Source organism: Mustela lutreola, chromosome 5, assembly GCF_030435805.1.
Source record: "Mustela lutreola isolate mMusLut2 chromosome 5, mMusLut2.pri, whole genome shotgun sequence".
Lineage (NCBI taxonomy): Eukaryota > Metazoa > Chordata > Mammalia > Carnivora > Mustelidae > Mustela > Mustela lutreola.
The window spans coordinates 136,292,646-136,305,615 of NC_081294.1; the positions used below are offsets into that span (position 1 = coordinate 136,292,646).

The 12,970-nt window shown below is 55.3% G+C and overlaps 1 protein-coding gene across 1 annotated transcript; it reads left to right on the top strand.

Annotated features, from left to right (window-relative positions):
• The first annotated feature begins 1,670 nt into the window (after nt 1-1,670).
• Nucleotides 1,671-6,905, top strand: DDX41 (DEAD-box helicase 41). The gene is made up of 17 exons (XM_059175709.1): nt 1,671-1,820; nt 1,902-2,012; nt 2,230-2,389; nt 2,462-2,536; nt 2,654-2,714; nt 2,845-2,981; nt 3,262-3,334; nt 3,453-3,606; nt 3,683-3,819; nt 4,661-4,823; nt 5,006-5,137; nt 5,408-5,479; nt 5,605-5,701; nt 5,838-5,987; nt 6,073-6,144; nt 6,257-6,367; nt 6,544-6,905. The coding sequence occupies exons 1-17, from the start codon at nt 1,794-1,796 to the stop codon at nt 6,678-6,680; spliced, it is 1,869 nt and encodes a 622-aa protein (XP_059031692.1). The 5' UTR covers nt 1,671-1,793; the 3' UTR covers nt 6,681-6,905.
• Nucleotides 6,906-12,970: the final 6,065 nt, after the last annotated feature.

Genomic DNA, 12,970 nt, shown 5'->3' on the forward strand with positions numbered 1-12,970 from the left:
TTCTCTTCTAAAGAAGTTAAAAGGCATCGCCCACAGGCTCACAGTTCCTGGTCTGTGGCCCTTCCTAATCTCCAGAGAAGTCTCCATATGCCCCGGTGAAACCTGTTTCTGCATACATACTATCTGTGTTCCTCTCTCTCCCTTCAACTCCCGCACCGGGCTCCTGCCCTGCCGCTGAACTGGCATAGCTACCTAAAATTCTGCTTCATCATTCGAAAATTGCCTGTCTGATCAAGGAACTGCTTTACCTACAGAGAAACACCTGTGGATGGCGCTCAGAGCCTTCCGTGCTTGGTCCTTGCCTCCCGGCACTTCACTCCAGCCCCACCAGATTACTTCAGTCTCCCAGGCCTGTGGCCTGGCACCCACAGGTCTCCCAACTTTACTCACGTTTCCTTCTTCCCAAGTTACCTTCCCTTCATCATGTCCTGCTTATCCTTCACATTCCAACTGAAAGGCCCTGCCGTGCAATGCTTCAAAAAGTACTACTTTATCGGTCTTAGAATATTTCTCCTTAACCTCAAGACCTGTTTTATTTTTGTCTCCTCAAATAATCCATAAACTCACAAGCCAGGTTTGTGTCTTGTTCATCTTTTATCTGTTTCAGCGTTGTGCACAATGCCCAGTATGTGCTGATAATAAATACATGAATGAAGAAAAAAGTAGTACACATCACTCCACTTTTAAGAGTCCCCAGTGAGGAGCACCTGGGTGGCTCAGCCCTCCGACTCTTGATTTCTGCTCTCAGAAATCAAGATTCCTGATCTCAGCATCGTGGGGTCTAGTTCCAGGTCAGACTCTTGCTCAGCATGGAGTTTACTTGAGATTCTCCCCAGCCTCTCCCTCTGTCCCTCACCCCCGCACGCTCTCTGTCAAAATGTTTAAATATAAATGAAGTACCCCTTAAAGTTGAAGTTACTTTGGCCGTCAGGGCCCTGCATACTCTGGGCCCACCCAGCCTCCCTATCCAGCTTTAGCGCGGGCCACCCCACCGCACAGCAGCCGGCCACGTGGTTTGTTCTTTGAGGAATCTGTACTGGCATATGGCCAAGCCTTCAGTCCTCCAGAATCCTCAATCAGAAAGCTTCTCTTTCCTCCACTCCCTTGTTCTGAGTCCACACCTCTGGAAGCTCAGATGCAGGTCTCTTCGAAGACTTCTCTGGTTCCGCAGGCAGTGAGTTACTCTATTGCAGCATTTACAATAAAAAATCGCTCCTTAGCTATGTACAAACCCTCAGCGAAACACTAGTCACCAGCATTTTATTTATCCTTCATCACTCTGAAATTATGTGTCTTACATAGACGAGGACGGCTGTCAGAGCTGCCGCGTTTAGGTTGATTCATTTTTCCGTAAGCCACACCCCGTCCCCGCGCCTGGGATGGAGGCCCCGGCGGGGTCCCAGTTGGCCCCGTCCAGGATCGTGCCGGATGACGTCAGACTCTGGGCGAGGTTTTGCAGCGGGCCAGCCGGCCTCTCCGGGATCAGCCGTCTCCACTCGGGACCTTCCGCCAGACTTCGTGTTGTGAGCCTTTAGCGCATGCTCCAAGTCTTCCAGCGTCCCATAATACCTTGTCTGACGCTTCGCCCTGGCCCTTGGCAACAAATGCGCAGCCGCCCAAGGGACTTTGACGCCAGCGCGGCCTGACAGGTTCTCCGAGGAAAGTTTGTCCCTCTGCGCGACCCGGCACTCAGAGGTCGTTGCTAGGCGCCCAAGTTCCGCTTCACATCCGATTGGATTTCACTCAAAAGTTGAGGCGGGGTTTTACCGTGGCGCGCATGCGTGCAGCAAAGGATGGAGGACTCGGAACCCGAGCGGAAGGTAGGAGCGAGGCAGGGGTCCTCGCGGGTGGCGAGCGGCAGTGAAAGCGGGGGACTGAGCCTGACTCCCGTGTATCTGTAGCGGGCGCGCACCGACGAGGCGACTGCCACAGGAAGCCGCTCCGAGACGGAGGATGAGGACGACGAAGACTATGTGCCTTACGTGCCTTTGCGGCAGCGCCGGCAACTGCTGGTGAGGGCCCGGGTTCGGAAGAGGAATGGGGGCGTGGGAGCCGGGGTCGAGGGGCGGTGGGGGGAGGTGACCTCCAGTGGAGCGAGCTGGCAGTACTCGGGACCGTGGCCCTCCGGCGAACGAGGAACGGGCGACCAAGATCCTGAGGCAGGCCCACTGGGCCCAATGCGCCTCTCTGTTTTGGGCTTGGTTCTACGGGGCGCTGGTGGAACCTCAGCTCCAGAAGCTACTGCAACGAAGGCGCAAAGGTGTTGCGGAGGAGGAGCAGCAGGACAGCGGCAGCGAGCCCCGGGGAGATGAGGACGATATCCCGCTGGGCCCTCAGTCCAACGTCAGCCTCCTGGATCAGCACCAGCACCTCAAAGAGAAGGCTGAAGGTGGGCTGGAGAGCCGCGGGGAGGTTCAGCTTAGTGCAGTGCTTGGTGTCTGACCTCTGCTTCTTTCCTCAGCCCGCAAGGAGTCTGCCAAGGAGAAGCAGCTGAAAGAAGAGGAAAAGATCCTGGAGAGTGTGGCTGAGGGCCGAGGTGTGGCTGTAGTCAGGGCAGGGTGGGTGGTGGACTGACAACCCCAGACATGTTATATCTCGAGGGCCTGGCCTCTGGGAAGGAAGAGCCAGCCCTGAGCCACGTCTGTCCCCTCAGCCTTGATGTCCGTGAAGGAGATGGCCAAGGGAATCACATACGACGATCCGATCAAAACCAGGTATGTGTTTCAGTCTGGGGAAGACAGTCACTCACTCTTAACTTGGACTGGTATATGGCTGAGACTGGCAGGTGTACCCCAGAGCCAGCTGTGCCTGGGGCCTCTCTTGACCCCCACCACCCACTCACAGTTGGACACCCCCCCGCTATGTCCTGAGCATGTCTGAAGAGCGGCATGAACGGGTTCGGAAGAAGTACCACATCCTGGTGGAAGGCGATGGTATCCCACCACCCATCAAGAGCTTCAAGGAAATGAAATTTCCTGCAGGTACTGGGAACTTTGGTAGTCAGACAATTGTAGGGTTGTGTCCCAGCCCCCTCTGTGCTCAGCAACTGCAGAGATGGGTCTAGCCAATGGAGATGGAAGGACTTGGGTTTGAACTTCAGTTGCTCCAATTATCGTGGAGGTCTTGGACAAGTCTTTCTTTTTCTCTCTCTTTCTCTGGGCCTCATTTGTAACTTGAAGGGGGTAGTGCCGAGTTTAAAGTTTTGGGGTCCTATACAGTATCTGTGAGACACAGGGATGATGCTGAGGTTGTTTTCCGTAGCCATCCTGAGAGGCCTGAAGAAGAAGGGAATCCACCACCCAACACCCATTCAGATCCAGGGCATCCCCACCATGTGAGTGTGGACCTGGGAGCCCTGTAGGGGGCGGTGATGGGGAGGAGCAGTGTCCTTCTGGAGACTTATTCCCTACATTCTACTGAACCTGATCCTCAGGTCTCTCCTCTCCCAACAGACTATCTGGCCGTGACATGATAGGTATTGCCTTCACGGGTTCAGGCAAGACACTGGTGTTCACATTGCCTGTCATCATGTTCTGCCTGGAACAAGAAAAGAGATTACCTTTCTCCAAGCGCGAAGGGCCCTATGGACTCATCATCTGCCCCTCGGTAAGACAGACCAGGCTAGAGGGCAGGGCAGAGACAGGACTGCCTTCTGGTGCCAACCTCCACCCTGTGCCTACAGCGGGAACTCGCCCGGCAGACCCATGGCATCCTGGAGTATTACTGCCGCCTACTGCAGGAGGACAGCTCCCCACTCCTGCGCTGCGCTCTCTGCATTGGGGGCATGTCTGTTAAAGAGCAGATGGAAACCATCCGACAGTAAGCACAGGCACCTCCACCCTGTGGGCCTCCCCAGAGCCACTCAGCAAGCTAAAGGACTCTTTGCTTTAGCTACCCCTGCAGACCCTTACAGAAGCCTCCTTGTCCTCCAGTTATCATCCTCAAGGAGTTCCTCATGTAATGGGGAGATCAGTTGGGGTGGGGCAGAGGGATGTGGTAAGGTACTGTGGGCGCACAGCAGATGGAATGGGGGCATCTGGGTGGTCAGGGGGTCAGGGCATTCTGGGCAGAAGACACAGAGGTGAGGGATTCAAGATGTCCAGGAAGGCCAGGGTCCTTCAGTGTGGTCCAGCATGGAGGCTGAGACACTAGGGCAGGGCCAGATCTGTGGCCTTTCCACACAGTGCAGTCCCCAGCAGACAGTGCTCTTTGACCTGGGCCAGGCTCTGGGGTTATGGACAGGCCACACCCAGTCCCTTCTTTCAAGGCATTCCTGGTCCCAGGGAAGAGTCAGATACAGAAGGGATTAATTTAGCATTCCGGGAAAGTGAGCCCATCAATGCCTACAAAGGGACGTGCAGGAGCACATGGTGCAGTCTGGCTGGAGCTTCAGGACCGCTGTCTTCTAGAGAGGGAAGGATATGTCAGGCAGAGTTGATTCATGGCTGGGGAGGAGCTCTGGAGCACAGCAGTAGTCAAGAAGGCTGCAGCGCATCCAGAAGAGACACGTTTTACAAGTAGGACAGGATGCTGGAAGTGATGAGGGGACAGGGGAGGAGAGACAGGAAAGAGGCCAGAGAGCAGAATGAGCAGACTGCCAGCCCATAGGTGCAGGGATGGGCAGGTAGCCCTGACCTCAGGGTCTTCTCTTGATCCCTAGCGGTGTGCACATGATGGTAGCCACCCCTGGGCGCCTCATGGATTTGCTGCAGAAGAAGATGGTCAGTCTAGACATCTGCCGCTACCTGGCTCTGGACGAGGCTGACCGCATGATTGACATGGGTTTTGAGGGTGACATCCGCACCATCTTCTCCTACTTCAAGGTACCCGTCCCTTCCTGGCTAGGCCATTCCTGCCACCCTCCCCAGCACACCCCATTCAACTGTGGCAGGCCCTGAGGCCTAGCACTGCCCACCCACTGGCCCTGCTTCGGGGCGTGACATCCCAGCTACTTGGTCTTCCCAGGCCTCAGCATGCCCTCAGTCCTAGCCCTGCTCTTCCTCAGGGCCAGCGACAGACCCTACTCTTCAGTGCCACCATGCCTAAGAAGATTCAGAACTTTGCCAAGAGTGCCCTGGTAAAGCCGGTCACAATCAACGTGGGGCGCGCCGGGGCTGCTAGCCTGGATGTCATCCAGGTGGGTAGGCGCTCCTGGGGAACAGGGTTTCACTAAAGAGGGTTGGATGTGGCCTGGCCATGTGGAAGCTCTTGGAGTAGGGTTGAGGGGCCCCCTTGTGGACACTCGGGGTTTCATTCAAATCTCCAGCCCTTCAGGCGGCCAGTGCTTTACGGCAAGAGGCTTCTTCTGGTTTCCTCCCAGCTAGGACTGGGAGCCCAGGCTCTGTGGCAGGGCCATGGCTCGTGAGCCCATTTGCAGGCCCACCTGACCTGGCCCTTGTGATGGCAGGAGGTGGAATATGTCAAGGAGGAGGCCAAGATGGTATACTTGCTCGAATGCCTACAGAAAACACCCCCACCCGTAAGTGTAGCCCACCAGGCTAGCCCAGGACTCCTGGCATGAGAGGGAGGGGGCAGTGGGGGCAGCATGCTGGAGAAGTTCGGTTGGGGTCAGCTCCTGTGACTGAAGTTGGCCTTCTCGGACAGGTGCTCATCTTTGCGGAGAAGAAGGCTGATGTGGATGCCATCCATGAGTACCTGCTGCTCAAGGGGGTCGAGGCAGTGGCCATCCATGGGGGCAAAGGTCAGGGGTAGTGCCTGTGTAGACAGGGATTCTGCTGCCACTGCCACCGTTCTCCTAACCCTTTCCCTGCCTGGTGGGCCCACCGCTACTCCCCAGACTCCCGTCCCTCTAACAGCTCCTGCCTAACCCTCCCCAGACCAGGAGGAACGGACCAAGGCTATCGAGGCGTTCCGGGAAGGCAAGAAGGATGTTCTGGTGGCCACAGACGTAGCCTCCAAGGGCCTGGACTTCCCTGCCATCCAGCATGTCATAAATTATGACATGCCTGAGGAGATTGAAAACTATGGTGGGGAGCTTGGTGGGGGTCAGGGAGGTGGGCCAGCCCCCAGCCCCACAGGCAGTAGGTCAGAGGCTCTGTTCCCTCTCCGCAGTGCACCGTATCGGCCGCACCGGGCGCTCTGGGAACACAGGCATTGCCACCACTTTCATCAACAAGGCCTGTGGTAAGGCTGCCCCCTCGGGATCACCTCCGCTGTCCCCGGGTCCTCTGCTATGGCCACCCAGGTCCTGGCTGCAGGGCCTAGGGTTGGGCCTGACAGTTCCCTACCCCCCCAGACGAGTCGGTGCTGATGGACCTGAAAGCTCTGCTGCTGGAGGCAAAGCAGAAGGTGCCCCCTGTGCTGCAGGTGCTACACTGCGGGGATGAGTCCATGCTGGACATTGGAGGTGACTGCAGGCGGGGGACACGGGCCAGGGGTGCGGGGGGAGCATAACGGGAGCACCATAAAACATGTCCAGGTGGCGTATCAGAGGGCTTGGGGGTGGGATCTAATGGGAAGCCAAGGTCTGGGCTGTGGAGCCTGGTCCTGCAAGCATGCTGACTCTCACCCCCGTGTCCCCAGGAGAGCGTGGCTGTGCCTTCTGTGGGGGCCTGGGCCATCGAATCACTGACTGCCCCAAACTCGAGGCTATGCAGACCAAGCAGGTCAGCAACATCGGCCGCAAGGACTACCTGGCCCACAGCTCCATGGACTTCTGAGGCTTTTGCCGTCCCTTGTCTCCGAGAGACTTCAGTCTCCAGCCACCATCTGTACACACCAGCCCCCTGGACAAAAAGCCAGCATCTTCCGCCCAGCCGGCCTGGGCTGGGCCAGGCTGGGCCTGGCTGCCTGGGCCCTGTGTACCCCAGAATTACTATTTTTGTTCCCTTTACCCCTGCTGTCATTAAAGCACAAACCTCTTGTCTCAGCCCAGCCCTGCATCTGTGTTTCCATCCCTGATCCCTGCTTCCTGGACAGGCTGTACGCTCTGACCTCCACAGCCCCTGTAAGGCAGGGGAGTTGGCATCTCCCACCACCACCCAGGAGGAAACCGTGCCCTTGGGAGCTGCGGGGAAACAGAGCGGGAGAAACCTGCATGCCCATCTCAGGCCACATTCCCTTCAGTGCCCCCTGCTGAGAAAAAAAGCCTAATGCACACTGCTTCCCTCATTCTGCCACCCGGGAACTTTATTCCGGGGGGCAGCAGGGAGCCATATGGGCCTCGCAGCCCCATATGGCCCCAACAAGAAACAAGCGAGAAAGCACTCCCATCACAGCGCCAGCGTGTGGCCTGAATCACCGCCCAGTGCCGGCCAATTCTCCTGAGCTTTCTGTCCAAATCAATGTCAATTTGGGCAGTAAGCTCCTGAGAATTGGCTAGAAATTCCTGGCAAACTCACTTCTGGTGGTGGGAACCTTCAGGGGAGCCGCCCGGGACCGGCCAGGGGTCCCTCATGGTGTTGCCCAAAGCCTGTGAGAAAGCGCTCAACGCTGGGTGCACGGGAAGCCCAGGTCGCCTCCGACCCGCCCTCTACTCAGCCCCATGGGGAGCTTGCCTCAGCCCAGCAGGTGGGACCTGCCATGCCCCTAGGCCCGAACCCTAACCCAGGATTGGGTTCTCAGGCTTCCATCTCCCGAGGCCTGACCCTCAAGCCTTCCAGACTGGGGACCTCTGAGCCATACCACAGGACACCACCTGCCACCCAGGAGGAAACCGTGCCCTTTGGAGCTGCACAAAACCCTCAGATTGGAGGAAACCAGCATGACCCCTGGAGGCCACCCCTCCTTTGGCGCCCCACCGGGCCACCAACATGGAGCCTGAGGCTTGGCCTGACCCCTCCCTCAACTTGCGCCCTGGAAAGCTCCCCTCAGCTGTGGCCCTCAGGGGAGTCAGGTGGATCCGGCCGAGTTCCCAGATGGTCTCAACACGCAGGTAGTGTGAAAGCACTCTAAATAGCAGGCAGAGCATGGCCTGAATCACTGCACAACACCAGCCAATTCTCATGAGCTTTCTACCCAAATCAATATCAGTTTGGGGAGAATGCTCCTGAGAATTGGCCGGAAACCCCCAGTGAACTCGCTTCCAGCTGCGCAGGCCTTCAGGGAAGCCGCCTGGGCCTGGCCGAAGGTCCTGAGTGGTTGCAGCCCAAACCCTGTGAGAAAGCGCTCTAAAACCCAGGCGCATGGGTGGGGGCCTTTACTCAGCCCCTGAGGTTTCGTTTTCAGCACTGGCAGATCTGGCCTGGCATGACCTTAGGCTTAGGTCTAGGCCCTAGGTGGAGTTTTCAGGCTTCCGTCCCCAGGGGCCCCAAGCCCTCCAGATTTGGGACCCTGGAGCCACACCCCAGGAGTCCTCTTGCCACCCAGATGGAAACTCTGTGTTGTTGAAGCTGTGCAGAACCCTTCAGAGCTGGAGAAACCTGCATGCCCCTCTGAGGACACCCCCACCTCTGCAGCCCTCTGGCTATGAACCCTCTCAGCCTGACATGCCGCCTGACCCTGCCCTCAACTTAGCACCCCAAGGAAGCCGCCTCAGCACTGGCAGATTGGGCCTGCCATGCCCTTAGCTCAGCTCACCTCAAGGACCCCAGTCAGCTCTAGGCAGACCTGGAACTCCCATCTGCCTCAAAGCTCTGAGATCCCCCCTTCTTCTTCCAAAATTACGCTGGCCCAAGTCTTTCATGAGAAAGGGAAAAGGCTATCTCCTGAATGCTTAACACCTCCTTTCCTCTTCTGTCCTATTTCTCTAGCACTTACCTTTGTACCTGGGCAAACTATGAGGAACGTGTGAATGGAACATGTACAAGCTCTGAGATCTGAATCTTCCTGGCAGCTTTTTGAGGGCTCCTTATGCAACAAGAAACTAGTGTATCCTACCACGGTGTATTTGAAAATGATCATCTACAGAATAGGAGAGTGAAAATCACTCCATTTTACCTCTCTCTTCATGAAGCAGCACAGGGTCTTCTGCCTTCCTTCATTGACTTCAATTCCAATTCGTTTCCATGTAGTGATAATTCCTTTGCTTCAGGGGTAGGATTTCGTGATTTCTCACCTGCATAGAACACCCAGAGCTCATCAAAAGTGCCTCCCTAATAACCGTCACCCATTGAACCCTTCCTTCCACACCCCAGCCCTCTAGCAACCCTCAGTTTGTGCTCTAAGGTGGAGTCTGTTCCTCATTGGTTTATCTCTCTCCCCTCACTCTGTTCATCTGTTTTCTTTCTGAAATTCCTTAAGTCAAGTCATAGGGTATTGGTCTTGTCCTACTGATTTTTGCTTAGCTTAATCCACTCTAGATCCAACCACATCCTTGCAGATGGTAAGATTTCCTTCTTTTTGAAACTGGGTCCTATTCCATTGTGTGTAGCTATAGATATAGATATAAATCTCCCACATCTTCTTTCTCCATTCTTCAGTGAATGGACATTGGGACTCCCTCCATCATTTTGCTATGGTTGATAATGCTGCTATAAACATCACGGTGCTTGTATCCCACTGAATGTGCATTTTTGTGTCCTTTGGGGAAATCCCTAGGAGTGCAATTGCTGGATCCTAGGGTTGTTCAGTTTTTAGCCTTTGGGAGAACAACCATACTCTTTTCCAGAGTGGCTGCAGCAGCCCACATGCCCACCGACAGTGCAGGAGGGTTCTACTTTAAGAACATTACCTGCCGACAATTTCCTAAGGAGGAAACAGAAAACCTGTGGGATAACCTGACTCACCGAGTGTCAGGCACGAAATTCACCCCAGGATTCCTGACACCAAACCCCTTGAAGCCACCAGCATGCCTCAATCCAGGAGAATTCCCAAAGACCGTCCTCTGTCTTCACCGCTCATGAAACTAGGTGTTCCTGGCCCAAGTTCCCAGATGGTGGCAACACACATCTAGCCAGAAACTGCTCTCAACAGCGAGCACGAGTGTGACCTGAATCACTGCACAATGCTGGGCTTTTTGCCAAAATCGATATTGATTTGGGCAGAAAGCTCTTGAGAATTGAGATCATGAGAACACCCAGCAAACTCCTTTCCAGCTACATGGACCTTCAGGGCAGCCGACAGGGCCTGGCCCGAGGTCCCAAGTGGTCACGGCCCAAACTCTGCAAGAAAGTGCTCTAAAAGCCAGGCGCACGCATGGCCAAAACCTCCCTCTACTCAGCCCCCTGGGGTGCCAGTCTCAGCACTAGCAGGTCGGGTCTGACATGCCCCTAGTCCCTAACCCAAACCCTAGGTTAGGTTTGTTTTTTTGTTTTTTTGTTTTTGTTTTTTTTTAAAGATTTTGTTTATTTATTTATTTGACAGACAGAGATCACAAGTAGGCAGAGAGGCAGGCAGAGAGAGGGGAGGAAGCAGGCTCCCTGCCGAGCAGAGAGCCCGACGTGGGGCTCGATCCCAGGACTCTGGGATCATGACCCGAGCCGAAGGCAGAGGCTTTAACCCACTGAGCCACCCAGGCGCCCCCCCCTAGGTTAGGTTTTTAGGCTCCTATCCCCCAAACCCTCCAGACTGGGGACCCCTGAGCTATACCACAAAACTCTACCTGCCACCCAGGAGACAAATGTGCCATTGGGAGCTGCGCGAAACCTTCATACCCAGAGAAACCTGCATGCCCCCTTAGGCCACGCCGACCTACTGTGACCCCCTCGAACCACAAACCCAGAACCTGACACTCAGGCTCACACCCTCCCACATCACAGACCCAGGGAACTTGCCTCCGCAGGGGCGCTTAGGGGAGCCACGTGGGCCTGGCTCGTGGACCTCATGGCTGCAACATGCATCTAGCGAGAAGGTGCTCCCAACATCTGGTGGGTGCCAGGCCCAAATCACCGCCCAACACCAGCCAATTCTCACGAGCTTTCGGCCCAAATTGATATTGATTTGGGCCGAAAGCTCGTGAGGATTGGCTGGAATCCCCAGGAGAACTCGCTCCTGGCAGTGGGGGCCTTCATAGGAGCCACCTGGGCCCGGCCCAGGGTTCCAGTTGGTCGCAGACCGAAGCCTGTGAGAGAGCACACTAAACATTGGGTGAACGCATGGCCTGGATCTCCTCCAAATGCCTACCAAACCTCCCTCTCCTCAGATCCCTGGGGAGCCCGCCTCAGCACCAGCTGGTGAGGCCTCCATGCCCCTTGGCCCGAAACGCAACCCTGGGTTGGGTTCTCAGGCTTCCTTCCTCAGAGTCCTGGCCCTGAAGACCCCAGATTGGGGACCTCTTAGTCAAACCCCAGGAGTCCACCTGACCCCAGGAGGAAACTGTGCCCTTTGGAGCTGCACAGAACCCTCAGAACGGGAGAAACTGCATGTCCCCCTGAGGCCACCGCCAACATCGGCAGCCCCCCTGGCTACAAACCTAGAGCCTGATGTCTCATCTGACCACAGCCCTCCATTAACCTCCCTGGTGATCTCACCTCAGTATCCACAGATCTTTCCTGGACTCCCAGATTCTCATGGGACTCTTCACGGGGCATATTCTGGGAACAAAGGTCATGCCAGGGCCACAGAAACCTCTGGCAATGGTTATAACGAGACTCTGGGATGTCAATGGAGTCCCAAGACATAGGACATCTCAGAGTTTGTCTGCAAAGACACAGTTGGTAGGAAACCCAGATGCTGACTGAGGGTAGAGGAAGATGGAAAAAGCTAGGCTTTTTGTAGTCTAGGCCAGGCCAGTGCCACAGAGGGCCCAAGAAGCCAGCTGCTCCATTTAACATTGCTGAGGGCTCAATCAGACTCGTCCTGAAGCCCACACATGCTAGATCCTCTGCTAACTCAGGAGAACCTTAAATGTGCTCATGGTCTTGGCCTGAACAAGATGACCATCAGTGTGGTATATAACCCACAAGATATACCCACAAGGCAGTGGGGACTGACTCAGCCAAACAGTACCTACATTGAATTCAACCACAGACAAACATGATGTGGGAAGCTTGAGGCTGACAGAGAAATGGAGTCAGGGAGGGAATTCCTGAAGCCTTTTTGGCCAATCTCACTATCATCTTTCTTTCCATTCAAGTACAGGGACCGGGGTCAGGCAGGATAGATCCCAGTGTCTTCCCACTCTGCCACTGGAAAGAAGAGCCCTCTCCCCCTTCACCCATCATGTTGCTGATCTGGGGTGTGGGAAACTACCACCCTGGGCAAAATGGGACCTCACGCCATATTCTCACAATCAAGTGTATCTGGAACAGTGGTTATGGACGTTCTGTGGCTGCTTTCAAGCCACAAGGCAAGAGTGCAGTCATTGTCAGAGACCCCACGTGGACTGCAACACCTAACAGAAAATCTTTACAGAAGACATTACAGAAAAGTCTGTGCCAATCCCTGGTCTCAAAGATCCTAGGATTGTGCCCCTTCTTTGAGTAGAATGTAGTTTCTTCCGGATCAAATCTAATTTCTTCACCCCCAAAGGCAAGGACTTCCAACATTTTAGCCAGAACACCATCTCCATCCTCCTCTATGGACACCTTGAATGGCACATCTACGGGTCTGCCGCACAACAGGAATGCACTGTCATTTCCATGGTAGTGATGCTCAGAAACGGAGGTCTAAGTGTGAACTTTGAGGGTGAGCGTGTGTTTCCTCTTTGGTAGCCCCAGTGTGCAAGGAGGATACAATACAGCAGCATGCTTTCTGTCCCACGGGAAGTCACTCAGTGTGGTTGCACAGTGATCTCAGAAGGAAACCACCTTCATAGAACAAACTATCTGGGAGGACTCCCAAGTCCCTTGTCCTGGACACTAGGTTCCACCGAGGCACATGGAGGGACAGAGATTCCCCCTGCCCATCGGGGTTTTGAAAGATGCCTGCTATTCCAGGGCAAAAGATCCCATAACCATTCATCCACATGTCATCCAACCAGGCATCTGTGAGAGAGATCGACTCCAAGCAGAAAGGACAGCTCAAGAGACAACAAATGACAGCCTTGTGTGACAAGTGCCACAACAGGGGACACTCAGGAGGACTGGGGGTGTGTAGGGTTGGCCAGAGCGGGGGGCAGGGGGACCAGGGG